This window comes from Aspergillus alliaceus (assembly GCF_009176365.1).
Source record: "Aspergillus alliaceus strain CBS 536.65 unplaced genomic scaffold BDW43scaffold_67, whole genome shotgun sequence".
Taxonomy (NCBI): Eukaryota; Fungi; Ascomycota; class Eurotiomycetes; order Eurotiales; family Aspergillaceae; genus Aspergillus; species Aspergillus alliaceus.
The window spans coordinates 1-27979 of record NW_022474750.1 but is presented as its reverse complement, the minus strand read 5'-3'; the positions used below and the strand labels follow the sequence as shown (position 1 = coordinate 27979).

Here is a 27979-nt window from a genome sequence, read left to right as displayed (position 1 = left end):
TCGGCAAGACTGAGATAACATATCTCCTTCTTTTCAATATTTTCTTCCGTTTTTTTTTTTTTTTTAAAAAAAAAAAAAAGAAAAACCTACGTAGTGGAGGCAGAATGGATTATGGAGTGTAGGCGGACCTGTGCGGCTGGCATTATCCCTCTACCTGCTATCGCAGGCCCTTTACTTTTCCTCGTTTCTTGACTACAGCAGCCATGTAAACGCGCCAAAGTCCCCTACATGTACATAGAACTAGAACTAGCAGCTAGTTAGAGACACCCAGGGCTGATCCCCTGGCGGCCTTTGCCCCAATAGGTGATGGTGGGTCACATGCCTCGGCGGTGAACCACGGCCGTTAAATATAACCTAACCTAACCTACTAGGGGTTGTTGTGCCAGACAGAAGGATATCCCCGTACCTAGTCAAGCCTAGCTTTTCAACACACCTATTTGCTGGCTTCTATATATCTATCTACAACATTGCTCTTTGGCACGTTGTGACTGCCACAGATAGAGGTTTAGGCAATCAGTGAATGAGTGTTAGTCACGTGACACTTGGTCCATAAGGGCAACACACAATAGCTTCATGTTTTCTTTTCTTTTCCTCTCTTTAGCTTAGTCTCTTGGTGATAGACTACCTAATCAATATTGATTCAGCAGAGTCCCTTACAGTTACTGCAGATGTTGTATTGGGTAGCAAAGTTATCAAAATACGCTTAGTCATTGAAGTCTCTGGATATCTCAATGCTCTAGCTAACCTTTTAATTACCGGCAGTCTCTGCATCCTTGTGCATATGGAGACCGGTAGAAGTCACCCCTAAACTATAAAGGTCAGCCGCGAATAATGAACTTCCCTAGACAGATATCATAATTCTCCGATCAATACACAGTCTCGCATAGCCCATAACCATTGATCCCACAACAAGCGTAGCGCCCGTAAACATTGATAGTGATAAGTATCCATAGTGACCAAGCAGTTGGCCGCCGATTGGCGAGCCTACCAGAACACTACATGTAAAAGCGAGTGAGATGTGGTTCGTTCCAGTTAGTGATGACCCACTTACGTTAGAGCCAAAGAACCCTGCAAGAAGCCGATTGCCTTGCCTTGATTTTGGGGAGTCGCAATCTTCCCCACGCAGGCACCTTGAAGACTCAGGATAGCCTGCAAAATGTGAAATGAGCAAAGTTGAATAGTTTGCTAATTAAAGTAAAGGATGCTAGCTCACAACTTACTCCGGAAGAAAACCCATATGCTATGGACCAGATGATAAGCCCGGTCAGGTTATGAACTGAGGTCCAGCAGAACGAGATAATTCCCGAGGTGAATAGTACGAATATCATCACGTTATAATGCCCTAAACGGTCAGCCATTATTCCGGGAATAACGCGGCCAAAGAGGGATGCTGCATTGATGATGGAGATCATGTAAAAGGAGGTTTGTGCCGAAGCGCCATGGCCAGACGCGTACGACGAGATATAGAAGAAGGGGTTGAACAGGCCCAAGAAGCCGAGGCCGAACCCAATGCATAGAGAGATAAAGACCGGTTTCCTGAATAATGATTGGGAGGCATCCTCAGGCTTCGGCAGTGGAAATACCGAACCTCCCTCAACAGTCGTCTCCAGAACTGGCCTGGGTTGGTTTTGGTTTGGTGGCTCAGTGACAGAAATGCATGCAAATGCCAGAAGAGGCAGCATAGTGAAACCCAGCACGCGTACGGTCCACGGAAACCCGAGGTTTCGCTTGGTAAGAAGTTGCTCGATCATGATCGGCCAGACTACTCCGCCCACTGAAGAACCTCCAGTGATAACACCCAAGGCCAGGCCACGATGGTGTGGAAGATGGCGTGAAACAACAGCCAAAGGTGGCCATGTGACGAAGCCCATACTAATTCCAAGAAGCACAGCCTGAGCCAAGAAAATTTGGTAGTACTGGGAACAGAGAGAAATCATAAAAATAGCCACGAGGACTCCGATCGAACCGCCGATGAGCAGAACCTAGCACGAGTCACCGGCGTGAAGCGTTGTCAAAACTCCGAAGGACAATCAATTACCTTGGGTCCAAACTTATCAACCAGAACGCCGCAGATGGGCGCTGATATGTACAATAGGAAAATTGAAGCAGACCCAATCCAGGAGATGTCGAACTCGCTCATACCTCGAAGGACGTGCTCGGTGTAGTATCCTTGGAAGACACCGAAGGCAACGACAAAGCCCACGGTACACAAGAGCGCGCAGGTACCTCCTATAACTGACATATATGCTTTTGTGCTGTTGTAAATAGAATTAGTCCAAGGAAAATCAAATGGAGAGGGACTGCTACTCCTTGAGAGACCAACTTACCTCACCGGCGCTGCGGCGGGGTTGGATAAAGCCACCGTCATCTCAACGGGCTATCGAGCAGATAATGAGATCTTCACAAAAATATGAGCATTTCTATGATAACTTGAACAAACCTTACGCCATTGCTGCCATAAATAAATTGACAGGGTGGCCTACCTTCCACGGAGATAACGAATTTCACTGAAGGGGCCGAGACGTGCCCACCGCAAAAGGACAAAAAAGAAATGGAAGAAAAGACGAAAGAGATAGAAAAAAAAGGAAAAGGAAAAAGGAGAAGAGGGAAAAGGGAAAAGGGAAAGAAAAAAAAAAAGAAAGAAAAGAAACGAAAAGAAAGAAACTGAAAAATTCTATCTGCATTCATGAACGTAATAACTTGCTGTACTATATTTTCAGATGGGCTCTATTTCATCTAAAGGATGCTATCCTAGACGGGTCTCGAGACTGGCCCCGAGACTGGCCCTCGTATTTGGCCGGAACTCCGGGCTGATCCGCACTGCATTCTTCTTCCATGAATAGCAACTGCGCTTGGATCATCCACGGGCCCTTAAACCTCGCGGCCCTAACACATGTCACGAAGTACCGTGGGGGGGAGTGGCACGAAGCGAATTAGATAAAAGCTTGAAGAGGAATTAGGAGCGGGTCACACTAGCTGCGCATATCGTGCGATTTCTGCTGGGTGCAGAAGCTCAAGTATGACGGCCGGCAGCCCTGTGTAGGGCAGTCGAGTCCTCTCCCAGGTAGAAAGCAGTGTTGCGGATTTTCTCACTAGTCGGCTAGAACTAATGAACTGCAGAAGTGATGTGAACCAGGTCGTCCGAAAACCAAGCGAAGGGTATAGTGGCGTCTGGTGAGCACTGACTGGCACATCATCTGTTCCTTATCTCTGCCACGAGATTCTGCATATTAACACCAAACAACGGGCTCGCAAGCTGCGCTACTGGCTCCCTAGACTGCACTTACACGACAAACCTACAACACATGGCCGTCCACTATACCCGCAGCATTAACGACAGTGATCTCCCTATATGTGATCACCAACCTCCCAACTATATAGACAGACCCACCAATATGTCCTATCTAACCGCCCACATTCGCCTAGCAAAGGCATGTCGCGAAGCATCCGACCTGCAAACCATAGCTATCAGTGATGGCTCCGCCCGCTCGCCCTTGTCCGCTCAGTAGGTCGCTGCTGTCACTTGGGGCGAGTCGGGACCATTAGAATTGGGTCGCTTTGGGGGCTTATGGGAGACTCTAATTGTGGATACGCCTGCTAGTGATTGTCGGCGCCAGTTGTTTACGGGTCTCGATAACGGGGCCTGTCCTTTGTGAACAATATGTGGAAGCTCGAGCTAGTAGCTGATGTAAACGAGTTTTTATCCTTATAATAGATTTACCTATAGGGGTAATGGAAGGAGAAGAAAACAAATTGCGCGAAAATATAAATAAGCACTGTAAATACATAAAAATAAAAGCAAGACTGCTTCACAAAATGTACATTCTAGAAGACAGTTGGCGGTACAGTGCACGGCTACTTACGTTTTCTAAGGGCTCGTGATAAGCTGTTCAGGCCACAGTTAGGTCATGATGGAATCGGAATACGTTCTCTGGGTCCCACTGTTTCTTAAGAGCCTGTAATCTTGGTAGCTTCCTGTGCGAGTAAAGCATCTCGTTACTTTCATCCCCGTGTCCGTAGTTGACATACAGTTGCGGTGGGTTGAATCCCGATGTGTTCTGGAATGCTGCGCGCCACTGTTTGCCGAACTGGTCGACGACTTGCTGGTTTGCTGGATCTTTCCAGGCATAATTGAAAAGGCTGATATTTGTTAGTATTACCCGTCTACTACGGCTACGTAACAATGAAACATAGGGCAATACGTACAGGTGTGCAGTGATATTGCGCCAAGGGTACGCCGAAGAGTCATCTGGGACCTTCTGAACCTTGACATTGCTGAAGTGTTCGATGAAAAACACGCTGCCTCGCAAATCGGTTTTGGTAGTAACGAGATCTTCGAAGGCCTTAACGAAGCTAACATACGTAGCCTTGTCGTACGTGTTAATGGCACCACCGAAGACGCTGCGATTGGCTCCCTTTCCAGTGCAGGCGATAGTGGGATTACCTTGCGAGCCAAAGGTCGCTGTGTAGACTAGTTCGTTTTCTGGAACAATGCTTACATTTTGCTTAATCGGTGTAACATTGCGTAGGAGCGGCGCGAGCAACTGTTCGGCCTCGCTCAGGGGGCCGTTGTAAAGCCCACTGACAACGACGGCGAACTGGAAAAGGTATGTGTTAATACTCTATAGCAAGCTGCATAGACAAACGCAAGGGGTAACATACCCCTCCGAACAGCTCCTCATTATAGAGTGCCTCGATAATGAACGACAACTTGGCGGGCATGTCTGTACCAAACGAGGCAAGATAGTCAATGATAGTACCGGTGTCCTTGGATGAGAATGCATAGTCCATATTGACCACATATTCAGAGGTCAGATCGGTCACCTGATACACGGCCTCGACAACAATGCCAAAGTTGCCGCCAGCACCCCGCATGGCCCAGAACAGGTCCGGATTCTCCTTCTCTGATGCGGTCACCATGCTGCCGTTGGCGGTCACCATGCGTACGCTCAGTAATTGATCCGAGATAATGCCGTGTATACCGCTGAGGCGGCCGACACCGCCCCCTAACGTAGGTGAAATCATGCCGACGCAGGCTCCTGATCCGGTGCCTGCAATATGGTCAGCTCGTTAAATACAGCGGGGTTTACGGAGTAATTCAAGAATGCGCAACTTACTAATCTCCTTGCCAGCATTGAAGACAGGGTCGAACACGTCCATGAAGCGCACACCGCCGCCAACGGTCAGGGTGTTCTCCTCGGCATTGACGGACACATTGCGAAAGGCCGACAAATCGATCTCTAACCCGTTCTGCAACTCACCCAGTGTAGTCGTGAACCCATGCTGGGCCGAGCTGGCCAGAAATGGGATGTTGCAGCGGGTGGCGAACTTAATCTGTTTACAGTCAGCAAAGATTGGACGGGAAGAAAAAATATTTGACGCACCAGAGCCTGCACATCCGACTCATGGATTGGTCGGATTGCAACAGAATATGTGGGAGCCATATAGGCAGTCCAGCGGATGGTCTCGTTATCCCACCCAGAGCTGTTGGGGAAGAAAATCTGCGAGTCCTTAGATAGCCCTATGCTGGCCAGGGATATGTCGCATGAGACGAAATGCTGCAAGTAAGCAGCTGCCGCTGCATCATTATAGGCCGCTATACAGACAGCCACTGATATCAATGTTGCACGCAGCATTTTGTACAACTACGAATGAGAGACTCGGACAGCTCCTTAGTCGAATCTCCGTGAAAACAACAGCAATAAGTGATTTTTTCCCTGGGGCGGTTTCCAAACATCCTCTATTATATATGTTTCCATTGTCTTCAACAACCCTAATAGCCCAAGTCTATTAGAAGCACTAACTCAATCCGTTGGGATATTGAACCTGGAGGTATCGTATCTTTTCTTCCTCGTGTTTAACTCGACGAGAGAAATTAGGTGATAAAGTCAGACGACAGATTGGCCCTAAGTGTGGTGCTAACACGGTAAGAAGTTGCCTTGTCGTTAAGCCATTTCTTCCTTTTCCTTTTCTCTACGTTGCGAGTACTGTGCATGAGCATATAGTAGGATGAGGATCCCTGTCGGAGTAAACGAGAGTGGGGGCGTAGAGTCCTGTGCTAAGACAGTCAAACCCCAGCAAAGGTATTGGCCGAAACCGCCGTTTTACGCCACGCGCGGGGAGGTCTACTGATGGAATCCCGTCATCCTGCAGGACGCGGCCGACTGGGATGGTGGCGTATGGTAAGAATTATTAGAAAGTCCCCACCTTGTGGAGCGAGTTTAAAATAGAAGATGCTGTCTATGTTGTAACATCAATGCGCACCTCTGGGTCTATCCCAGAATTGGGGCCAATCTGCGAGAACGAATCACATCGCGTCGATTGAAATGAAGTGAAAGAAAATAAAACGAAAGAAAATTGTTGTGACCTCAGGGGAAAGATGAGCAGGATGAGGTTGTATCAGCTACACGTGCGTGGCCTACTGAGGATCGGATGCCATTCCGATAGATACTCAATCCTATGGATGGCTCTATCGACTATCTCAACCGCTTCTTCTTACAACTAATGGGTCAAGCCTTCAGGAGATGGAGTTCGGTGATCGGCCAAGCCACTAGGAAGTCACGTGCCTCGTATAGATTCACATCAAAAATAAAATAAAATGAAATGGAAGTCGGAAGGAACCCCACTCTTAACTCCGGACTGCTCACGGGACGAGCACGAGGTTGAAAAAGCTCTTCCTCAGCCCTGCCACGATCCTTCTCGTCTTCATTTACCTATCTTTGTGAGTTTCTCTACCGTGATATGACTCAACTCTCAACGAAAATGGCCATTGATACGAACAACTCCAAGATCGTGCTGGTCACGGGAGCCAACCAAGGCCTCGGCCTTGCTGTCATTGAAGTCGCCGGCTTACGGTATCCGTCAAACACATACGTTCTCTGCGCGCGAGACATCGAGAGGGGCATATCGGCAATCAATAAGCTCCGTGAGCTCGGGGTCAAAGCCAATGTCGACCTGGTGGAGCTGGACGTGACCAACGACGACCAAATCGCGGCCACGGTCAAACATGTTGAGACCAAGTACGGGCGGCTCGACGGTAAGAATGCCACATTTCGTTCAAGCCCCCACTGCGGGACACCAAACGCACTAATGAGGCTAACTGACTCCGTTCCTGCTGCTATTGCAGTCCTCATTAACAATGCAGGTTTCGTCCGTCTAGGTCATCAGGACACAGAGCTGTCCGCTATGCGCACCACTTACAACGACTACATGAATGTCCATATTACATCTGTGGCTGTTGTTACGTACGCTTTCACCCCGTTGTTGCACCAATCGGCCACGCCCAAGGTCATCAATGTCACATCAGGGCTAGGCAGCATCACCAACGTGTTGTCGCCCCGGCGGATGGGCCGCGTGCCGCCTTACGGTGCCAGCAAGGTGGGTATGAACGGGCTGACGGCGCACCTGCAGGTGGGTGAGAACGAGCGCGTCGCCGCCGGGGACACGAAGCCTCGTATTCGCTTCTTCATCTCAAACCCAGGTTTGCTGAAGACGGCGTTCTCCAATTATATTGCTTGGGGAAAGGAGCCGCAGGCCGGAGCTGAGAGTATCGTGCAGCTGCTTGGAGATGATGAAGGCAAGTTTGATCACGGCATGCAGTGGGAGCATGAGGAGGGCCAGATGCGGATTGTGCCGTGGTGATTCCTGTATATCGAGCAAGACGCTTCTCGGTAAATAGAAGTACAATTCCCTGAACTGTAAATAGAAGGCTTTTCAGGAGGTGTTTCTACACAGACGCTAAGTGATATTACGAGTAGGACAATCATTTGAAGCTGAATAACATTAACTACCGCAAGATTTTGCTCTCTGATGCTGCTCTGTCTGTACGCCTAGTAGGTATAACTTCTATGGCCTAACTCCTGTTTCATGCAAGGTTGTGACCTTTCTAAATAGACAATACCCTGCAGCAGATACCTGGATATGAAGTAATCCCGTTCTATTAGCGTTTCTTTTCGGATGCAACTTACAAAGACTGATTCCTTCCAGCGTGAGAGCAACGGCACACAGAGCATGCACGGTCCTCCCACCATCCTGTAGAAGTTTTGATTTATTTCTAATCTGGGTATGTATTCCCTGGATGGCTACGTGATTGTAGATATTGGCCGCAACCGCTAAAGAGTATCCATTATTTTGCCACAAGATTTGGGGGATCGGATCTAGTGTGGGAAATCATTAGCTGCGTCGGGCTTGAATTGAGTCCGACGTGTAGCCCCGCAATTACTTTTGCTTATCGAACAGGTATAGTTTTAGGAGGTGGAGGACAATTAGGAAGCAAGGGGTCGGTTATTACGCGACAATACACGCTCAACATTGGTGGTAAAAAAAGAGAACCGCGGAAGTGATCATCCTGGAACCATCACCTGGAAAGGCAGGGATCTGCAATGATGGGAAAGGTAAGCTTTGGCCAAGCCATTTGCCAAGGACACCCCTCTTCAGCCCTGTGGCGGGCGGGTCCCACTCCGGAAGTCCTGACTTCCCGTCCGTCCGGTCCCGGTGGTCAAAGCGCGTTATATTCAATGTCAGTCTTATTGGGGAACTTCCTTTTAGCTAATCATACGAAAGTTAGTGTAATAACTTGGTAGTCTCTCGTATATTGCTTATCATTGTTCAATAACAGGTTTACTTATAAGCATGCCTATCATGATTTCACTAACATTGTCTTGACTAAACGAGTGGAGACTAAATATATGGGGTCTGAAAACGTGTCTCAGTTGATACAAAATGCAATGTAACCTCACTGTGAGGGGTCTGACGTGCTGCCCGAGATTCTCACGGGATAATGAGAACGTCCTGGCGCTCCTTTCGTGCCTTTACCCAATTGTTGAAGCTGCCGATATTGTGCGTCCCCCACTGGCCGCTGGTCATCTTGGCGATCTCAGCAGCGGAAGGATCCAAGACGGGTGAGATCTGCGGGCTCTGCAGCGGTTTCATGGAGAAATTGTTGGCAGGGCGTGTGCCAATCAGGACACTGTAGCGGTCGAACGGCACCTGTTCACCGGGCGCTCGTACCACGCGATGCAGGCCCGACGTCAGCGCCTTGTTGGTCAGAATCTCGAGCGCGTTGCCAACGTTGACAATGGCAGTCCCGGGCACTGGTTTGACCCAGCGCCAGGAATCCTCGATGATGTCCAAGGGACCCGTCATGGTGCCGGACGTGATGCTAGGGGCAGCCGCCGAGGCAGGTAGCTGAAGCCCCCCCAGCCAGGTGAACAATATGCCAAGCGAAGTGAAGTCCTTATGGGCAGGAAAACGAAGGTCGTCGCGCGGCTGATCGGGCTGCAGACCTGGATAGCGCAGCAGGCGGAGGAAATCATCTGAGGGGTCCTGGATGTGGTGCGCGTCGGTGAGTGCGCCGGGCGGCACCTGCAGTCCCACCTCAAGGGCAGCCAGGACAATGTTGGCAATTTTGTTCCCACTTCGCATGGTCCGCTGAAAGAGCTCCTGGTGCGGGCTGAGCCAGTCAGGAAGGTCTACAGGGGCACCGCCGTAGCCTAGCATCTCCGTCATCGGAAACTAAATAAAAGAGTTAGCCAGGGTCTAGGAGCTCAGCGAGGATAACTGGGGGCTAAACGACTTACATTGACCGTCTCATTATACTTGGGTTGTCCATTCGGTAGGATCTCGTAGACTTGGTATCTGCTCAATGTTAAACAACTGGCTAGCTAGAGACGCAGTAGAGCGAGCCCATACCCCTTGCTATAAACACCAACTCGGGTGTGCTGCTTGTAAGTCCTTTTCTCCTCCACGCTCATGTTGGGCAGAAGCCTTTTCATCAAACGAGCGCAGTCGACAGCGTCTCGCAGGAGCTGAACGCCCTGCTCATCGTCAGTGAGGTCGAGCTGGAAGAAACCCGGGTTCTTGCAATTGTCGTAGATGCGCCGTAGTTCATTTTCGTCTCTTTCCAAGAGCTTTGCCAGAGAGAGAGTCTCCAGGTGGACCGTCTTGACATCAGTAGGAAATGAGGCAGGGAACAGGTCACTCATGTCGATGCCCGCGGCAACATACTTGCCATCAGTACCATCGATGACTTTCCCGTTGACAGCCATGCTTGGAGATGCAATGTCGACCAATTGGTTAAATTACGGAGTAAGCTGGACTTGGAGATTTAGGAGGAGAGCACGAAGATGGGATGAGACGACAGAGAGCATCACTGAAATACTTCAGAACAACAGAGGCATCGGAATCGGTGATGGCGAGGGCCGATGCTTATACTGATGTGGGTACATCACAATTAGACATTATCACCATTCGTAGTATCGACTAGCAAACCAAATTTCCTAAGGTACATCTTGATACGAGATCTAGGCGACTTATTCCACCATTCGGTCTCGTCCGCGTCGTACCCTTTTGGCCCGCACACGAGGGTCATCTCCACACACACTTTTCTGATACGGAAAGATACGAATTCGCAAGCCAATGAAACTGCCTTGTATCTAATATGCTGTCAAAGTTATCGACGGATTCCGGTGTCTTAGACAAACCTCCACTGCAGACATAATATGCATCCCTGTTTGTCTCATCTGTTCTCGCGATATACTACTATTCTAGGAAGGGCTCGCGATCATTCTAGGTTGACGTAGTAACTCTCATAGATGCTTGACAAACATAATCACGTTCTTTGATAGTCAACTACCAGCCATTGGACTGTCTCTGAGAAACCCCCACCTAAAGCTAGCGAGCTGCCCACACCAGAAGAGGTCCAAGTGAATTTGCCCATTCTTCAAGCACGGGCTGTCTTTGGTGGAGGAAGCGGGGCAAATCCCTTCGACAGACCTGGAATCCCTCTTTTGCCTCGGAAAGTGTCGAATCACTCCATAGTGTGATGACAACTTGTTTAACGTAAACACTGGTTGTACCGTCTCAGGATAGATTATCACGCTAGGGTGGCAATTGGGAGAGAAGCTCGAATTTGCGTGATAGAGTAGCGTATCCTGATGTCATGCCCGGGTGCCAACATATATAAGGGTTCAACACCACTCGAAGCGGACTTCTTCTGTGCTCGAGCCCTGATTCAGACACATATCATTCACTATTGGTATCCCATCTCTTTTATATATTAGAAATAGAACATGGCTTTCTCCCAGCACGACTTCTCATTGTCGGTAGAGGGAAGTGCCTCAACTCGGGGTACATCGCCTGCCTCAGGGCCTTTTGACTCTTCTGACTCCGATCGTGTCAATGTGAATGAAGGCAAGCCTAACTTTCCAACGTTCACCGACCCGATAGCGATTTGCGGGATAGGATTGCGTCTCCCTGGTGGGATTCGTGATGGTGACTCTTTCTGGGATCTCCTGGTCAACGGCAAAGATGCTCGGACGCCCATTCCGACCAGTAGATACAATATCTTTGGCTTCAACGGCTCCCTCGACGGCAGAGACCCGATCAAGACAATGCATGGGTACTTCCTAGATGAAGACCTATCCAGTCTCGACGCTTCTTTCTTTTCCATGACCAAGACTGAACTAGAGAAATGCGACCCGCAGCAACGTCAGCTTTTGGAAGTCACACGAGAGTGTCTAGAAGACGCTGGAGAAACTAACTATCGTGGTCGGAACGTTGGTTGCTATATTGGGAACTTCGGTCACGATTGGATGGAGATTAGCCTTAGGGAGCCGCAGCATACTCGAAGCTATAATGTGCTTGGATACAGCGACATGATATTGGCTAATCGAGTATCATATGAGTATGACTTACGAGGGCCAAGGTAAGCTTTTCTCTCAGCGACCCTTGAAAGTACCCCTTAAACTAAGTTGTTCTACTTTCCACTCCTTTTTTTCTTTTGGCTCTTTGTTTCCGTCGGTAACTAAACTTGCTAATGCAATCCACAGTGTGGTGATAAAGACAGCCTGCTCAGCATCGCTCGTCGCCCTCCACGAGGCTTGCCGGGCGCTACAGGCAGGTGACGTGTCTGGCGCAATTGTTGGAGGAACCAGTCTTATTCTAGCTCCAACACTGACGTCGAATTTCTTTGGAGAGGGCATTCTTTCACCGGAAGGTTCGTGCAAGACCTTTGATGAATCGGCCGACGGTTTTGCTCGAGCTGAGGGCATCACGGCCATTTATGTCAAACGCCTTGATGATGCTCTCCGTGATGGAAATCCCATCCGGGCTATCATTAGGGGAACAGGTTCCAACAGTGATGGTAGGAGTATGGGAATTATGAGCCCCAGTGCTGAGGCGCATGAAGCCCTCATGCGCCAGGTTTATGATCATTCCGGGCTGGATCCCTGTGAAACTGCTTTCGTCGAGGTATGTTTCAAGCTTCCATGGACAAAAGGAACGATACCAGACCTTTGAGTAACACGCATCCAAGTGCCACGGCACTGGCACCGCAACAGGCGATCCCATCGAGACCAAAGCAGTGGGCAACGTCTTCGGTGAACAGGGAGTGTATATTGGTTCCGTTAAGCCTAACGTTGGGCATTCCGAAGGTTGTTCAGGCATCACTAGCTTGATCAAAGGTGTTCTGGCTTTAGAGCATAGGACAATCCCTCCAAATATCAAGTTCAAGAAGCCAAACCCCAAGAGTAAGCTAATATACCCTTTAGTTGGATTTGTGGTCTAACAATTCCTAGTTCCATTCGTGGAAAAGAAGCTCGTCGTCCCGGTAGAACCAACACCCTTTCCATCTGAGAAGGCAGAAAGGATCAGCATCAATTCTTTCGGTATCGGTGGCTCTAATGCTCACGTATTGCACACCAGTCACATATTCCCTGTCATAGCACTAACAATTTCAGGTTATTATCGAATCTGTGCCCCAACATCTTGGCCTTGGTCATGCTGCCAATAGAACTAGCCGCATAGATGGCGTTATTCATTCTCCGGCAACCTCAAGCCCGCAACTCCTTCTCTTCTCTGCCAATACTCAGGTCTCCCTGAGAGGAGAGATTGATGCTTATAAGACGTACGCACGTGACCACCCGGGAGCCATCTCCGACATTGCTTATACATTAGCCGTCCACCGAGAAAGGCTTCCTCAGCGGGCATTTGCCATATGGCATAATGGCGAGATCGAAACATCAGGCTTCGCCAAGGCCCCTATGTCCCCTCCGGCCATTACTATGATCTTCAGCGGCCAAGGTGCCCAGTGGGCTGGGATGGGGAAGCAGCTCATTCAGACGAGTGCTAGCTTCCGGGATGACTTGGCAGCCATGGATAGCATACTGCAGAGCCTAAGGAAGCCTCCATGTTGGTCTATACTTGGTATGTTGAAGCGTTGAATCGGAGTCTGACTCTTTACTAACTTTTACCAACATAGAGGAGCTCCAGAAACCAGTTGAGCTCAGCTATATCAACCGTGCCGAGCTGGCGCAACCGCTTTGCACTGCATTTCAGGTAGCGTTATACCATCAGCTAAAACGACTCGGCATGAAACCCACTGCAGTTGTGGGTCACTCGAGCGGCGAGATCGCAGCGGCGTATGCTGCTGGGCACATCACTCTCGAGTATGCCCTAGCTGCAGCTTACTATCGCGGATATATCACCAAGAATGGTGGCAGTTCCGGTGGTGCCATGGCAGCTGTGGGACTATCAGCTGCCGATATGTTGCCGTTCCTGCGTCCCGGTGTTTGCATCGCTTGCGAAAACAGCCCCAGCAGCACAACCATCTCGGGTGATCGGGAAGTCCTTGAGGATGTACTGACATCCTTGAGGAGAGAAATGCCAGATGTATTTGCCCGTCTCCTGAAAGTTGAGATGGCGTACCATTCTCGTGCGTTTGAAACACTCCAGTTTTCTTTCTGCTGTTTACTAACATCGTCGTTGCAGATCACATGAAGCCATTGGGGAAGGAGTACTTGGAGCTGCTCCAAGCTGAGAACAAAACTAGTATCCCATGTCATGGAAACAGGGCTCTGTTCCTCTCGAGTGTTACCTGCAAACCCATAGATGATTCAGCCGCTTTTGGCCCTGAGTACTGGGTTGACAATCTGACCTCCCCCGTCAGATTTCACTCTGCCATGACGAACCTGCTCACTCGAGAAGCTACGGGGAACAATGTATTCCTAGAAGTGGGCCCTCACTCGACACTTGCTGGACCGCTCCGCGAAATCTGTGCGGCGTTATCGAAACTGTGCAATTACACCCCATGCCAGATCCGGCACCAGGACAGCGCCAAGAACCTCCTGTCTGCTGTTGGCAAGATGTATCAGGAGGCTGTGCCCCTGGATGTCAAGGCTCTCTTTCCCAAGAATAGCAAAGCTCTGTGTGGACTGCCCGTGTATCCCTGGGACCATAGCGGATCATACTGGTATGAAAGCCGGCTGTCCAGCGCCTGGCGCCAGCGCAGATTCCCACATCACTGTCTCCTAGGGGAGCGGTCGGTTGAATCGCCCGATTTCTCGCCTATATGGCGGAACATGCTCAGTCTTGAAGACGTGGCCTGGATTGCAGACCATAAGATCCGCCAGGATGTCGTGTTTCCTCTAGCTGGCTACATTGCTATGGTGGGAGAGGCAATCCGACAAACTACAGGAGTCGACGCGGGCTACCGTCTACGACGAGTCGAAGCCCGCAAGGCCCTCGTGTTGCCCGATTCAAAGCCAGTAGAGTTAGTGACAGTATTGCACCCTCACATGGGTGACCGGGCTGAGAGGACCTCCTGGTACGACTTCTCCATCGTTTCGTGTCACGGCGAGTCCTGGCTGACACACTGTGCTGGCCAAGTATCGCCGATGGATGAAACGGGAACATCCATTTGGAAGCCAGACTCTACCGTTGAGAGAAGACTGCCTCGAAAGCTCACCACCACGCGATTCTACGAAGCCATGGCGCGGATAGGAGTCATTTTTGGACCTGAGTTTCAGCGTCTTGCTGATATTACGTCCTCGGCGACAGACCCCCTTGCAGAGGCTCGAGTCATGAGCACCGAGCCCCAGGAGAACAAGAGGCCCTTTGCGCTGCACCCTACGGCCATAGACGCATGTATTCAACTATTGATCGTAGCTGGTGCTCGCGGCCTGTGCCGCAACCTCGACCAGCTGGAGGTACCCGTCGTGGTTGAGAACATTGAGATCTCCAGCGGGTCGACCAGCATGAGGGCCAGGGCACAAGACTTCACTAACGGCGTGGAGTGCGTTACAGAAGACGGCAAGTTAGCATTGCGCATGTCTGGGCTGCAACTGGCTCCTCTGGAGGCAGAGGCGACGGATCTTGTTGATGTTCATGCTGGAGCCCGCCTGCAGTGGCTTCCTGACTTCGACTTCGTGGATGCCAGCACCCTTTTCGACAAACCGCGCCGACCTCAGACTGAGATCGCACTCGAAGAGCACCTGACTTTGCTCTGTGTGCTAGAGTCGGTGGACAAGGTTGTTAGCATCGAGCCTTGCCACCCGCACCTTGCCAAATACCGTGAGTGGCTCACGTTGCAGGTTCGCATGGCTGAGGCTGGACAGTACGCACTTGTCGAGAATGACAGAGAATACGTAAAAATGCCGCGCGTGGAGCGGCAGAGGCTCATCGAAGACACATATGCGAAGATCTTGAAACTTCCCGGCCAGCACGCATTCTCAGTAGGCATCAAGCGCATTTGCGATAATGCAGACCGTATCTTCACAGGCGAAGCCGACACTTTGGACTTACTGATGCAAGACGACGTCCTGGCAGAACTCTACAACTCCGTGAGCTTCGGATACGGCGAATTTGTACGCCTGCTCTCCAGCAACCGACCAAACCTTCGCATCCTCGAAGTAGGCGCAGGCACAGGCGGCACTACCGAGCGAACACTCCGCGATCTTGTCCATGGGAGCAGCCTTCCTCCCTACTCCGCATACACCTTTACCGATGTCTCAGCAGGCTTCTTCCCACAGGCCAAGGAACGCTTCGCCTACGCGCCCAACATGCAGTTCAAGACATTCGACATCTCCCAAGACGGCCTAGCGCAAGGCTTCGAAGCCTCGTCGTACGACCTCATCCTTGCCCCTAATGTCGTGCACGCGACGGCTTCATTGAAGGAAACGCTGTCTAACCTGGAACCGCTTCTCAAGCCAGATGGATTCCTAATCCTTACCGAACTGTGCTCTCTCATCAAGTCGCCCAACTACATCTTTGGCAACTTCGTCGGATGGTGGCTTGGCGAGGCCGACGGTCGCAACTGGGAGCCGTATGTGCAGCCCGAGAGGTGGGATGCAGACCTGAAGGCGGCTGGCTTCACAGGCGCCGATGCCGCTGTACCGGACCAGGACGTGCCATACCGGTTGGCAGCGACAATCATCTCACAGCCCTCGAGGAAGGCAGGCGTCCAGAATATTGACCGAGCTGTCACCTTGCTTTGCCAGAACCCCGAAGCGGACATTGTGAAGCGGCTCAAATTGTATCTGCTGGACGTTGGCTGGGATGCCCAGACGTGCAAGCTGGGGGAGCAGATGCCCCCCAAGGGCTGGGACATCATCGCCTGCCTAGGACTGGAGAGCTACTTCTTCGATGAAGACATGTCGCCGCATAGTCTCGCCGCATTCCAGGCATTGATACGGCACCTTGACGACGAGAAGGTCCTATGGCTGAGTCATCCAATCCAGGTGAGGTGCAAAGACCCGCGGTCGGCGCAGACACTCGGCGTCGCTCGAACGGTCCGGACGGAGCTTTCACTACCATTGTTCACTCTCGAGATCGACACAAACGAGGCTCAGTTCGAAGAACTTGTACACGGTGTATTTAAGAAAATTCGTACCACAAAGGATGAGGGAAGCCTCCATGCGGAGAAGGAGTTTGTGGTCAATGACGGCAAGGTTTGCGTTGGTCGCTATCATCCGTTCGAGCTGAAGAACGTGCTACCGTCGCGAGCCATTACGCTGGACTCAACGGCGACGTATCTTCTAGTGGGTGGAACGGGTGGCCTTGGCCGATCCATTGCAACTTGGATGGCGGAGCATGGTGCAACCGACTTGACCTTCCTTTCCAGACGCGCCGGCAAGGATGAAGAGAGCAAGAGCCTATTCCGGGAGCTCGAAGATATGGGATGCGGTGTCCATGCGGTAACTGGGAGCGTGGAAAATATCGAGGATATTGAAAAGGCCATCGCCAGTTCGAAGAAGGCTATCAAGGGTGTATTCCAGCTGGCCATGGTGCTGAAAGTGAGTTAAATGACCCCGATTCTTCATTGGTGGCGGATTCGGCTCACACAGCGTCAGGACGCACCTCTATTAGATATGACATATTCAGATTGGGTCGATGTCAACCAACCCAAGGTTAAGGGGACGTGGAATCTCCATAACTCCTTGAAGGACCACCAGCTAGATTTCTTCTGGCTCGCTAGCTCCATTCTTACTGCAGTGGACCAGCCCGGACAGGGCAACTATCTCGCCACAGGGACTTTCCTGGAGGCATTTTGCCAATACAGACACTCACTCGGACTGCCTGCCTCAGTCTTGAACATATGTCCCATTGAGGGTATAGGCTTTGTCGCCGAGAACCCGCAAGCCAAAAAGAACATGAAGGCGCAAGGTATATATACCTTGAGGGAGCGCGAATTTCTCGACTTTGTGGAGCTCGGTCTCATCGACTCCACGCCGTCCTCTAGCTGGAATCCGGGTCTGACGGCTACACCATCAACGCCATGGGTTAACAGGTCTCAAGTCTTTATGGGTCTGCGCTCCGAGCAGGACCTCGCAGACCCACATAACCGCGCCAGCTGGCGCCACAATCGGCGCATGGGCCTTTACCACAATTTGCGGCCCAGCGACAACGCCAGTGATGGGAAAGAAGCCTCGAAGTCGAGCGCACTGAAGACATTCCTGGGTCGTGTGTCCGAGATTGGGGACGAAGGCAGTATGGCGACACTCATAAGCGGGGAGAGTATTGATTTCCTCGCACTTGAGGTTGGGAAGAAGATCCATGACTTAATGCTCAAACCAGATGAGGAGGTCAATATTGGCCTTACGCTTGCTCAGATCGGCCTAGATTCGCTGATGGCGATTGAGTTGCGAAGGTGGATCAAGCAAGTGTTTGGACTAACGATGAGTGTCTTAGAAATCATGGGGTTCGGGTCGCTGAAACAGTTGGCGGGTGATCTGGCAGCCAAGTTTGCCGAGAAGATCCGTGGACAGTGAGGCGTCGGTGATAAGCGTGCAGCATCTGGTTGGATCAAGAATGCTTGATTCTGCTGATCTCTCATGATGTTCATTGACCGACGAACCGATCAAAGTTGGGTCGGGTTCCGAGGAACGGGCCGTTCCAAAATTGACTTAGCTGATCAAGTGGGGTGCATTGTCCATGTCTGTAGGTGAATCCATAGTATGTCACTCCTTGCATTTCTCAAATTATCTTCTTCTCATTTATCGTCAGTCAGTGGTACATAAGCTTTCTTCAATGTCGGCACAAATCTGTTTCGATTCTTGTCTTGTAGTCGCATATACCAATATATTGTTGAGATGTATTGTTGCGTTTTGTCCACGGATCTATACCGACTATATTATTAACTAGCCTCCTGAATCCTCTCGTACATGTCCGAAGTCCACTCCTTATGCTGGCTCTCCATCCAATCATGCACCTGTCTCCAGTCCCGGCAGGTATGCACAGTTCCTGCTCCCGTAGCGACTTTATCCCCATTAGCCAAATCCATGCTCGTGCCGCCCGACTCTAGGGTTGTGTCAGCGGCGCAGAGAATACCCTGCCGTAGGTAATGGAAGCAGTGCGCCGTATGGTCCGACCTGTTATCCTCGTTGACCAGCACCGCGCGTATGTGGTTAAGGCAGTGCATCTGGTGCCACATCGACACACCAAATGCGAAGTGCTCCTCCCCTAGAAAAACGAAACCCTTGCCAGGAGGGCGAATTGCGTTCCATTCAGCCATAGCCGTGATACCTTCCACCCCGTAGTGAGAGGGGTCGTTGTGGAAGGTGGCTTGGATGGTGCGGACCTTTAGGGGGAGCTCGCGAGGTCGGTCGCCGGCGAGGTAGGCTACTGTGCGTTAGTCATGAGTGCGAGGAGAAGCTGGGATGTGGCGCACTGTATCCCTGCCTTCCGCGCGTTAAGATGCGGAGGGAGAAGAGGAGGGCGCCTAAATTCAGGACGAGGCATACGCTCAGCGCTGCGAGCAGGCCGAGGGAGGGGCCGCGTAATTGGGGTGCCAGGGACTTGGGGAACGTCTTGGTGTGCTGGTAGGATGGTGCGTTCAGGGTAGCAGAGGGAGACGGGATTTGTTCAGCATCAGGCGTGGGCTAACAGTGTTTAACACATCTGTGGCTGTATACTTTATTCACCAGAACCTTCATTCGAAGGATTTCATTAATGATGTAGAGAGTGCCAGTAAGCAGAGAAGCACATGCAGGGCAGTTGTGGCTCCACAAATCACACTACCCTACTCGTAATGAAAGTACCTAGATAGGCACCGGGATCTTGCTTGCCAGGTGGCTAGTCAATGAAGTTCAAGGAGATTCGCGTGATGGGTTGTCGCCCCCCTCTTGCAGTTAGGACCGAAGAGGCAGGTGGCAAGAAATATGTAAGAAGTCCTTATCTCTACTAATTATCTAGCGGACCACACCATGCATTACGACCAAAGCATGTGCTACTCCTCTCTTTTTAGTAGTGATGGTCGACTAGACGAGGGGAGGATTCTAGTCAGCATTTTGAGTCAGCATTTCAACTCACTCATAACCCTTGTTAACTTTCGATCGCGAAACGCATAAATTCCCAAGGGCATGACGAGCACTAACAACATCACATCAACGAGCCATCTCTTCGCCTCGCCCAATGAAAGCATCCACCCACCGCCAAACTCCAACATTGCGTTTCACTATCACCATGCTCAGCTTCGCCAGCCTCAGCCTGAACATCCTCCCTCTCTAGTCCGCCGTGGTTCCCACCGCTGATTTGGCTCGCCGCGCTGAGGAGTCAATCAACCATGTGTATCGCTCTGATGCAGAGGAGGGGTCAGTCAACCATGTGTACCGCTCTGATGCGGACGAGGAGCAGCACAAGGCTGATTTAGCTCGCCGCACCCGAGGAGTCAATCAACCATGTCTATCGCTCTGATACGGGCGAGAAGCGCCACATATACAGAGTGGATGAAGACGAGTTTGTGCACGTCTAGTCACCGCTCGGCTGGGGATAAGTCGCACATGGAAGCTATACAAATGTCTATAACATGTTCTACAGGCGAGCGTCGCAACCCATTAACTTTACGCCCTCTTTAAGCCTATTCTTTCCACCACGTTCATTATGTAGCAGAGTATATATATATAAACAGAGTATATCAAGCAGTATCTCGAGTATCTTTTCTGCACGTATGTGTATTATGTCCAGTCTCTCTACATCTTGTACCGCTATAGATAGCAGTAGCACTACGAGTGATTTAATAGGAACGAGTAGAGGAGCTAGCAAGCTGGATATCTGCTTTATTTCAAGTTAATAGAGTGCCGTTCTGTTGAGCCATTGTACGTTAAGATGAGAGAGGGATGCAAAGTTGTACGTTTAGAAGCGAACTACACATGATGCTTGCAGGACATTACAGCTTTTCAGCGTGCATCTACAAGTACTCATCCGGCATCGGGATAAGCGTCTCGTTGTTAGCCGCACACATAGCCGGATGATCCTCCGGAAGAGCCACCATATCAACCATCTTGACATCAGAACACTGTCTTTGTATCAGCATTAGCTAAACTATTCGTAAGCCGGAGCAACTGACATGGTGTTCCAAATTCCCCGTCTTCGGATCCACCGCCTCGAAGTACATGACTCCCATCTCGTCGACCTTGGTCTGAAAGGGTATCGTGACGTTCACACAGAGCTGCCCCGAAGGCTGGATAGGCACATCCTGCAGGATGATATAGGGGAAGTCGTCCCTCTTCCCTGGTACTCAATATCGGGTATAGAGGGCCGTCACAAGGTCCCCAGGATGGCCGGAGAACGAGAGAAAACTGCGGGAGCGGCGGGAGTATTATTGGGGGTTATGCACTATCTCCCCTTCTTTGTATCAGCCTACGCTGCTACTAGACCGGAGGCAGGGAGAAATATACCGCAGAAAGGGTTGTACCGATCTATCTCTGGCCGGGTCCTGGGGTTTTTACCGCGGGTCATCCATGGGAACTGGACGTGGAAGCCGGCGTGCGCAGCAGATGTGAGGTTGATGCTGATGCTGAGGGCAAGCAGGAAGGTGATTGCGGAGAGGAGGGAGGGCATGGTGGACAGAGGTTAAGTGCAGCACGGTGCAGAGAGCGAGGACAAGGTGAAGTTTTAGGGTTTCGGGCCCTTCCTACCTGCCGGAAGGAGCCGTCACGGTCACACCCTTAAAATGGCTGGTCGCCGAGTTGGGTGGCGTCAGGTGGTATACGTGGACAGTTATAAAGGTTGTGTGACCCGTTAGGAATAGTGTATTCATGGCCCTTAGGCCATGGATTAATCCTTTTAACCTAGTCGTCAAAAATTCCCTACTTTGCCCCCACTTTTAAGCAATAGGTTGACCGGTCCCGCTTCCGGGCCGAGTTTCTGATGGACTGTAACCCTACTATCTCTGGCGGCGCCATGCAGTCCCACTTTCTGGGCTGTTATGCTTTACTATTACCCGCTTTCACCCTCGGCGCGCCTTCTCTCTCTTCTTGCTTGCCCTGCCCTACTCTCTTTGACCGCTCCTCGCCATGTCCTCCAAAGCAAAGTCTAGCTCTTCCCAGTATGCGCCCCTTTCGCTACATGATGATGGCGAGGGGTCCAGCGCAACCCTTGAGAAGCGCTCCTCCTCCTCCGACTACTCTGCCCCCTTGCTGGAAGCCTCGGACAACCTCCCCGCCCTCGCGCCATCCAAGCCCTCCCAGCTGCCCTGGCTCATCCTCTACTTCTCGTTCGCCCTAGCACTGCTATCAGCTGTGAACATTGCTCTCCTTCCTTCTATACTATCAAAGCATCAAGCCTATCCATTCTCTGATTCTGAACTCGAGGTCCTCCCTTATGGCGACGCTAGGCTGGGATTGCACAGGGCAGCGAAATTCATCCCCCCTCCCCAGGTTTATCACCACACTTGGCCGGATAGAATTGCACGGGTGAGCCGGAAGTTGAAGAATGCCACGTGGGGTCAGGGGGTGCAGGTCTATGTTACTGTCGAGGTCCGCATTCTGTACTCTCCTTCCTCATTCCCTTCAATAAGCCATCCGCCTATTCTCTGCGTTTACCGCTCTGTGTGCAGCTTCTAACGCAAGAGAAGGACTCGACAATTATGCGCTTCCCCATCCCCTCCACCAGCGTCAACACCAGCGCGCTCTCCTGGCGGGCGCCTCCCGAGTTCTCTGCGCGTGCCAAGGACCTCACAACCAAGGGGGATATAACGGAAATTGAAGTCTGGCAGCTTATCGCACCCTCAGCCTCCTCAGCCACCGTCTCTTCCAGTATGGACAAGCTCGATTATGACACCTTATCGTATTCAACCCTTCCCGTGCGCGGAGAGCTGCTCGGCGTGCTAGACCTCACAGCCAAGCCGAACAGCACAACACTGGAGTTCGCCTGTCCCAGCGGGGCAAAGAGTCTAGTGGTGGAGCTCAGGTGCCAGCGCGTGGCGTGCCATGTGAGCTTTATGCAGATTGATATAGCACCGAGCTTTGGGTTTGAGTTGGTGAGAAGGAGGGAATGAGCGGGGCAGGATGGCTATGTTACTTTAAATCGGCATCATTGTTAACATAGAATGGATCCCGTCTCTAGGTATGTCTAGTGACTCTTCGAGTCAGTGGTCACCTGTAGCCCCAGTACACCTCACGTAACCCGGCGGCCTACTGCGCTTAGGATTCTCCCGCACATGGAATGGGACCTATATGTTGAACACTGGTGGGCAGGGCCAATCTGTTAGATAAGGAGATGTGGGTCAATCTAAAAGGCGGGGTTGGGCAGTAGCTTACCCATACTAATTTTGCGGCCTCCAAGTCTGACATTATAAGATGTCCCCATCCGCAGCTCTTCAGTAGCAAAACCTACTCAGCCGTCTTGTGCCCAAAACCCATCAAGTACAGCATGTCCACTCAACTCGACGCTGCCTTTATCGCCCGTGTCTCCCTACATGACCCCACCCAGTTCAGCATCCAGCACTCCCAAACCTCTCACCGCCTGGTGCTCCTGCAGCACTGGAATATTCCCGCTAACTCCAAGGTGCTGGAACTAGGATGCGGGCAGGGGGACTGCACGACTGTCCTTGCCAATGCTGTGGGCGAGCAGGGGAGGGTGGTGGCAGTCGATCCGGCGGAATTGAATTATGGTGAGTCCTGTCGCCTTTCTTACCCTGCTGCCTGTCCTGGTGGTGCGAGTGAAGGCAGCCAACTGATGGCTCCTGCAGGTGCCCCATATACTCTCGGCCAAGCACAGGGTCACATCTCGCAAGGCCCACTGGGTAGGCGGATTACTTGGGTCCAACAATCCCCCCTGGACTACCTCTCCTCCCTCTCCTCTCCATCCTCCACTTCCTCACCGCCCGCCAGCAACCCTAAGACCTTCGACGCAACAGTGCTCGCCCACTGCCTATGGTACTTCGCCTCCCCCTCACTCATCCTTTCCACATTTTGTGCCCTCAAGCAGCATAGCAAGCGTCTTCTCCTTGCTGAGTGGTCATTGGTAGCGACGCACCCCTCTGCTCAGCCTCACGTATTAGCTGCGCTCACCCAGGCAGCGCTGGAGTGCCGTAAGTCTAAGGGCAGCGTCTCGAACGTCCGCACGGTGCTGGGGCCAAAGCAGCTTACCGAGCTAGCCCTGGCTGCCGGATGGCATCTGGAGAGTGAGACCCACGTACAAGGTAGTGAGGGTTTGTTGGATGGACAATGGGAAGTCTCTACTTGTCTTTCTTCCTCTTTCGAAAGGGAAGTAGAGGGGCAAGTGAGTGATGAGAGGGAACGGGCGGTGGTTCTTGCGTTACGGGATGCGTGTGAGGCAAGCTTGGAGGGTATCCAGGGGGGTCGGAAAGGAGTTAGGGCCATGGATGTTTGGGTTGCTAATTTTGTCTGATTATAAGTGTTGAAGGTATGGCGTATAGGTGGTGTATAGCTAGCGCCTTGGCAAGCGTGCGCGGGTTTTCACCCCTGAGAATCTCTCCTTCCTGTATATATTCAGGCAAGGTAATGCTCAATTTACGTCTTGTCTCCTTTCAAATTCTATCATTCCCTGAAACCACAACAAAAAATTGTTGTGATTTTGTTGTGATCTCAGGGGAAAGATGGGCAGGATGAGGCTGTATCAGCTACACGTACGTAGCCTACTGAGGACCGGATGCCATTCCGATAGATCTCAATTCTATGGACGACTATATCAACTACCTTGACTGCTTCCTCTCTCTCAACTAATAGGTGAAGCCTTCAGGGGTTGGGAGCCGGTGATCCCGGCCAAGCCACTAGGATCACGTGGTCTCGTATAGATTCATAACACTTTAATATGAATCTATAGGAGACACGTGATCGCCTAGCGGCTTGGCCGGATCACCCACTCCTTCAGCCCCTGAGGGCTTTACCCATTAGTAGTTGAGGAAGAGAAGAAGAAGCAGTCAAGATTAGACTTCGGCAGAGCCCAACCTTGGGCCCAGATCTTCAGCCCAAGGCCCAACCCACTATGGGCCGGGGATTGAGATTTTGGGCCCAAGCCCAACCCCCAGGCCCATAATAGGCCCCCTATGAGCCCCTATAGAAGCCTATTTATATATAAAATCTAATTCTTGGTATTTATAAAGCTGCTAAATAATTAAATTAATATACTATTTTTTCTACCTGTTCTAGTTTATCTACTGGATTTCTTTATAATATCGCCTAAAGACATTAGTAATTTTAAGAAATATTCTGGAAATTAAATTAATTATAACTTATTTTAAATTAATTATCTATAAAATTTTTAAATATTAGCTTATTTTAGTGATATTTAGGTGGCTCAAGAGTAAGCTTAATATAAATATAGTAAAATATATATTTAATCTAGATAAGAGTAAATATATTTTCTGGAAAGAAAAAAATATATAATAAAAAAAATTTTTACTTTAGCTTTAATCTATTAACTTTCTATATTAAATTAAAGCTAAGATTCTCTATTCTTTATATACTAAATTTAAATAGTTATATAAAAATATAACTTTATATAAATTTAGTTTTTTATTATAATTATATTACTTTATCTGACTATATAAAATTTTTTGAGGACTTCTAAAATTAAGTAGACTGGAAATAGTCTATCTATAGGCTTTTACTAAGTTTTTATAGGCATCAATAGACTTTTACTAGATTTTAATAGGTTTTAATAGATATTAATAGGCTCAGGAGAGTTATTAGTAGATTCTAGTAGGCTTTATTAGACTTTATTAAGCTTTATTAGATCTAATTATTTAACTTCTGATATCTATCTAATTAGTAACTAGCTTAATATTTTCTTTTAATCTATATATAGACTTACTCAGCTACTGTATATTATAGTTAAGTTAATCTTCTTTTATAATATTCTCTTTTTCTTATTACTTATCTATTATATACTTATTTTGCTATATTCTAAAGCTAGTAGTCTGACTTTCTACTATCTTTATATAATAAGAAGATAGATAATCTAATATACTTTATATCTTTAAATATTTAATATTACCGATTCTTTATTTCTCTGGCTGGCTATTTCTCTTATAATTCCTTTCTTTCTTAAACATGTTGGGCCTGATAGAAGAAAGATATACATACTCTATAATATTATAAGTTATAGTGAATGGATAGACTGGTGGCTACAGACTGATTACAGGTTAACTAGTAGGATAAGTTGGGATTTAAACCATCTTTCAGATATTTAGAAGCACTATAATCAGGTTATATATAGTGTAGATAATGTACTAAAGATTATATATAAATATTACAGGCAGGTTCTTGAGCATTTTTATTCTAGGAAAAAGAATAGAAAGGAAAGGCATTATAGTATAATAACTATAATAAGATATCTAAAGACTGCTGCCTGTCTGAAGTTTAAGAATAGACAGAAGAAAGAACTAATAAGATTTCTCTAAAAAAAGATATATTCTAGTTCTATTCTTCTATTTTAATAACTAAATAATTTTCTTTTACTAGGAGCCTACTCTGACCAATATTCCTTTTTTATAAGAAGCTTGGAAAGAGAAGATTCTATTATTTCTCTTAATTAATTGGCTTCTCTTTTATCTAATTAAGTATTTAACTTTTATAAGCTTAATTTAAATAGCCTATACTGCACTATTTACTTCTTTAATTCTATCTATAAGAACTATATATTACCGGCTAGAGATACTTATTAAGAACTGCTAGTAAAATCTTCTTTAGATACTTTCTCCAGGCTTAAAGATATTAATTATGCTTAATTATTAGACTTTTTTTTTTCCAGGTATTTATAGCTATAACTAACTATTTTATTAATATAGACTAGATATATCAAGAAATACTTCTTAAATTTAAGTTTTTTTATAGATTATATATAGGCTTAAAACTAAGTAGTATTCTTCTTAAAATACTAATAGAGCTTTAAATTCAGAATTAAGTTTTTAGAATAATAACTAATAATATATTAAATAATAAAATATTAATTAATTCTTTTTAGTAATTCTTATCTAATAATATTAATATTATCTAAACTCTATATCTTATATATATTATCTAGCTTAGCCTAAACCAGCTTCTTGATTACCTTAAAGCAGTTCCGCTAAATAATACTATAGAAATAAAGTAGACTAACTGACAGTTATTATTAGTAAAGATAAATATATGATATTAGAAGTATAAGATTTCTTATACCTTAAATAAGATATATTTTCTTGTAATTTTTATACACAGAAGCCCCTAATATTAGAAGATATTTCAGAATCTTTAAATAGATAGTCTAAAGCTTATACTAATTTAAGATATAAGAACTTAATAGAATTCTATCTTTTTAATACTTTATTAAATAAAGTAACTGTTACGGGACGAATAGATTGTTCTAACCTAAGCGTGCCTATTGAACAAGAAGAAATAGCTAATTAACAGAAATAACACATTATACAAAATATTTGTGTGGTAAAGGCTTGGCAGCGATGTCTTAGGCAGAGCTTTCCATGATATAGGGCTGCCTATAAGTCAGTTCTATAATATAAGGCCCTCTCTTTCTCTCCTGTGTAGGATTAATTGTATGAATTCCAGTGAGGAATAAGGACTCAGTATTACTTTCTAAATAGTATTATTATACAGAGTATATAACTTACTTTATTAGAAGCTAGTTATTAGCTTTATGTGATTTATATAATAGAATATATAATTTATTAAGTCCTTTACTTCAGTACTGTTCTCTAAGTTATAAGAATTCTTTCTATTCCTTCTCTTTTCTTTTCAAATAATAAATTTAATAATAGTATATATAAATTATCTCTTCAGTAAACTAAATATATCTATCTTGGTTCCCTTAGAAGAAACTGTACTCTTAGATAATTATTAAATATAATCCTAGAGACAGTGCTGTTATAGATATATATAGTAATACTCTCCTTGCTTTAATCTGTTATACATATAATAAGAAGAGTGGGAAATATTATATAACTATATAACTTATTATAAGAGAAAATACGATACTGTAGCAATTATATTATACCAATAATTAAAAGTAAGTTTGGAGATTCCCTTACTATAAATTTAATATTATTAAAGAATTAATTTATACTTCTTAGATAAGTACTGGATTAATATCTATATATAGACTATTAATTACTTCTATAGCTGTATACAGGCCAGCCTTTATATATCAATACTATTCTGATTATATCCCGGGATCTCACTATGCAGTCCTGTTATTCCAATAATTATAGTAGTAACTTTCGGCATACTATTCAGCTACCTGGCTGGTAGAATAGAAGTTACACAGTATATAAGTAGAAGAATCACAGGGCTTACTGTGACTTTAGTAACAGATATAAGGCACTATATAAGTCCACAAGTCTTGCTTCTCTTACCTGTCCAGTAATTAAGGAGTTAGATAATTGAGAATAGGGAATATACTAGATAGTAGATAAGAGAAGCTTATTTTCTTTTTCTTCTTTCTCTCTCTCTTTTTTTTTTTTTTTTTT

At 48.0% G+C, this 27979-nt stretch overlaps 8 protein-coding genes across 8 annotated transcripts; 3 read left to right on the top strand and 5 right to left on the bottom strand.

Annotated features, from left to right (window-relative positions):
- Positions 1–841: 841 nt before the first annotated feature.
- Positions 842–2368, bottom strand: BDW43DRAFT_304003 (putative MFS monocarboxylate transporter; the record flags this gene model as incomplete). Its single annotated transcript, XM_032045517.1, has 5 exons — positions 842–995; positions 1052–1149; positions 1221–1982; positions 2039–2255; positions 2328–2368. 5 exons carry the CDS (start codon positions 2366–2368, stop codon positions 842–844), a joined length of 1272 nt encoding a protein of 423 aa, XP_031895117.1.
- Positions 2369–3890: 1522 nt separating this feature from the next.
- On the bottom strand, positions 3891–5636 carry BDW43DRAFT_323014 (FAD-linked oxidoreductase; the record flags this gene model as incomplete). Its single annotated transcript, XM_032049666.1, has 6 exons — positions 3891–3992; positions 4098–4140; positions 4207–4622; positions 4663–5066; positions 5118–5334; positions 5385–5636. 6 exons carry the CDS (start codon positions 5634–5636, stop codon positions 3891–3893), a joined length of 1434 nt encoding a protein of 477 aa, XP_031895116.1.
- Positions 5637–6626: 990 nt separating this feature from the next.
- On the top strand, positions 6627–7728 carry atsC (SDR family oxidoreductase). The gene is made up of 2 exons (XM_032043637.1): positions 6627–7036; positions 7127–7728. The coding sequence occupies exons 1-2, from the start codon at positions 6742–6744 to the stop codon at positions 7639–7641; spliced, it is 810 nt and encodes a 269-aa protein (XP_031895115.1). The 5' UTR covers positions 6627–6741; the 3' UTR covers positions 7642–7728.
- A 977-nt stretch (positions 7729–8705) lies between these two features.
- On the bottom strand, positions 8706–10046 carry BDW43DRAFT_323012 (2-oxoglutarate-dependent dioxygenase; the record flags this gene model as incomplete). Its single annotated transcript, XM_032049665.1, has 3 exons — positions 8706–9513; positions 9579–9636; positions 9691–10046. 3 exons carry the CDS (start codon positions 10044–10046, stop codon positions 8770–8772), a joined length of 1158 nt encoding a protein of 385 aa, XP_031895114.1. The 3' UTR covers positions 8706–8769.
- Positions 10047–11069: 1023 nt separating this feature from the next.
- fgnA (polyketide synthase fgnA) lies at positions 11070–18044 on the top strand (the record flags this gene model as incomplete). The annotated part of the gene is made up of 9 exons (XM_032045516.1): positions 11070–11704; positions 11829–12249; positions 12314–12527; positions 12576–12688; positions 12870–13203; positions 13259–13711; positions 13768–13940; positions 14094–17069; positions 17127–18044. The coding sequence occupies 9 exons, from the start codon at positions 11070–11072 to the stop codon at positions 18042–18044; spliced, it is 6237 nt and encodes a 2078-aa protein (XP_031895113.1).
- A 173-nt stretch (positions 18045–18217) lies between these two features.
- BDW43DRAFT_323010 (uncharacterized protein) lies at positions 18218–19843 on the bottom strand. The gene is made up of 3 exons (XM_032049664.1): positions 19592–19843; positions 18944–19070; positions 18218–18894 (listed from the first exon to the last, which is right to left on the bottom strand). Exons 1-3 carry the CDS (start codon positions 19718–19720, stop codon positions 18410–18412), a joined length of 741 nt encoding a protein of 246 aa, XP_031895112.1. The 5' UTR covers positions 19721–19843; the 3' UTR covers positions 18218–18409.
- A 288-nt stretch (positions 19844–20131) lies between these two features.
- On the bottom strand, positions 20132–21114 carry BDW43DRAFT_323006 (uncharacterized protein; the record flags this gene model as incomplete). Its single annotated transcript, XM_032049663.1, has 3 exons — positions 20132–20569; positions 20621–20790; positions 20952–21114. The coding sequence occupies 3 exons, from the start codon at positions 21112–21114 to the stop codon at positions 20462–20464; spliced, it is 441 nt and encodes a 146-aa protein (XP_031895111.1). The 3' UTR covers positions 20132–20461.
- Positions 21115–21569: 455 nt separating this feature from the next.
- On the top strand, positions 21570–23907 carry BDW43DRAFT_303996 (class I SAM-dependent methyltransferase; the record flags this gene model as incomplete). The annotated part of the gene is made up of 4 exons (XM_032045515.1): positions 21570–22031; positions 22130–22419; positions 22926–23167; positions 23246–23907. The coding sequence occupies 4 exons, from the start codon at positions 21570–21572 to the stop codon at positions 23905–23907; spliced, it is 1656 nt and encodes a 551-aa protein (XP_031895110.1).
- Positions 23908–27979: the final 4072 nt, after the last annotated feature.

What these genes read in the sequence shown, in the direction of transcription:
- atsC (XM_032043637.1), top strand. Translation starts at nt 6,742, where the DNA reads ATGACTCAACTCTCAACGAAAATGGCCATTGATACGAACAACTCCAAG. An exon ending in CAAGTACGGGCGGCTCGACG is followed by an intron (nt 7,037 to 7,126) that starts GTAAGAATGCCA and finishes CTGCTATTGCAG; the next exon opens with TCCTCATTAACAATGCAGGT.
- BDW43DRAFT_323010 (XM_032049664.1), bottom strand. Translation starts at nt 19,720, where the DNA reads ATGTTGGAGTTTGGCGGTGGGTGGATGCTTTCATTGGGCGAGGCGAAG. An exon ending in GCGATCGAAAGTTAACAAGG is followed by an intron (nt 19,071 to 19,591) that starts GTTATGAGTGAG and finishes ACGTTCCCCAAG; the next exon opens with TCCCTGGCACCCCAATTACG. An exon ending in GCGCGGAAGGCAGGGATACA is followed by an intron (nt 18,895 to 18,943) that starts GTGCGCCACATC and finishes AACGCACAGTAG; the next exon opens with CCTACCTCGCCGGCGACCGA.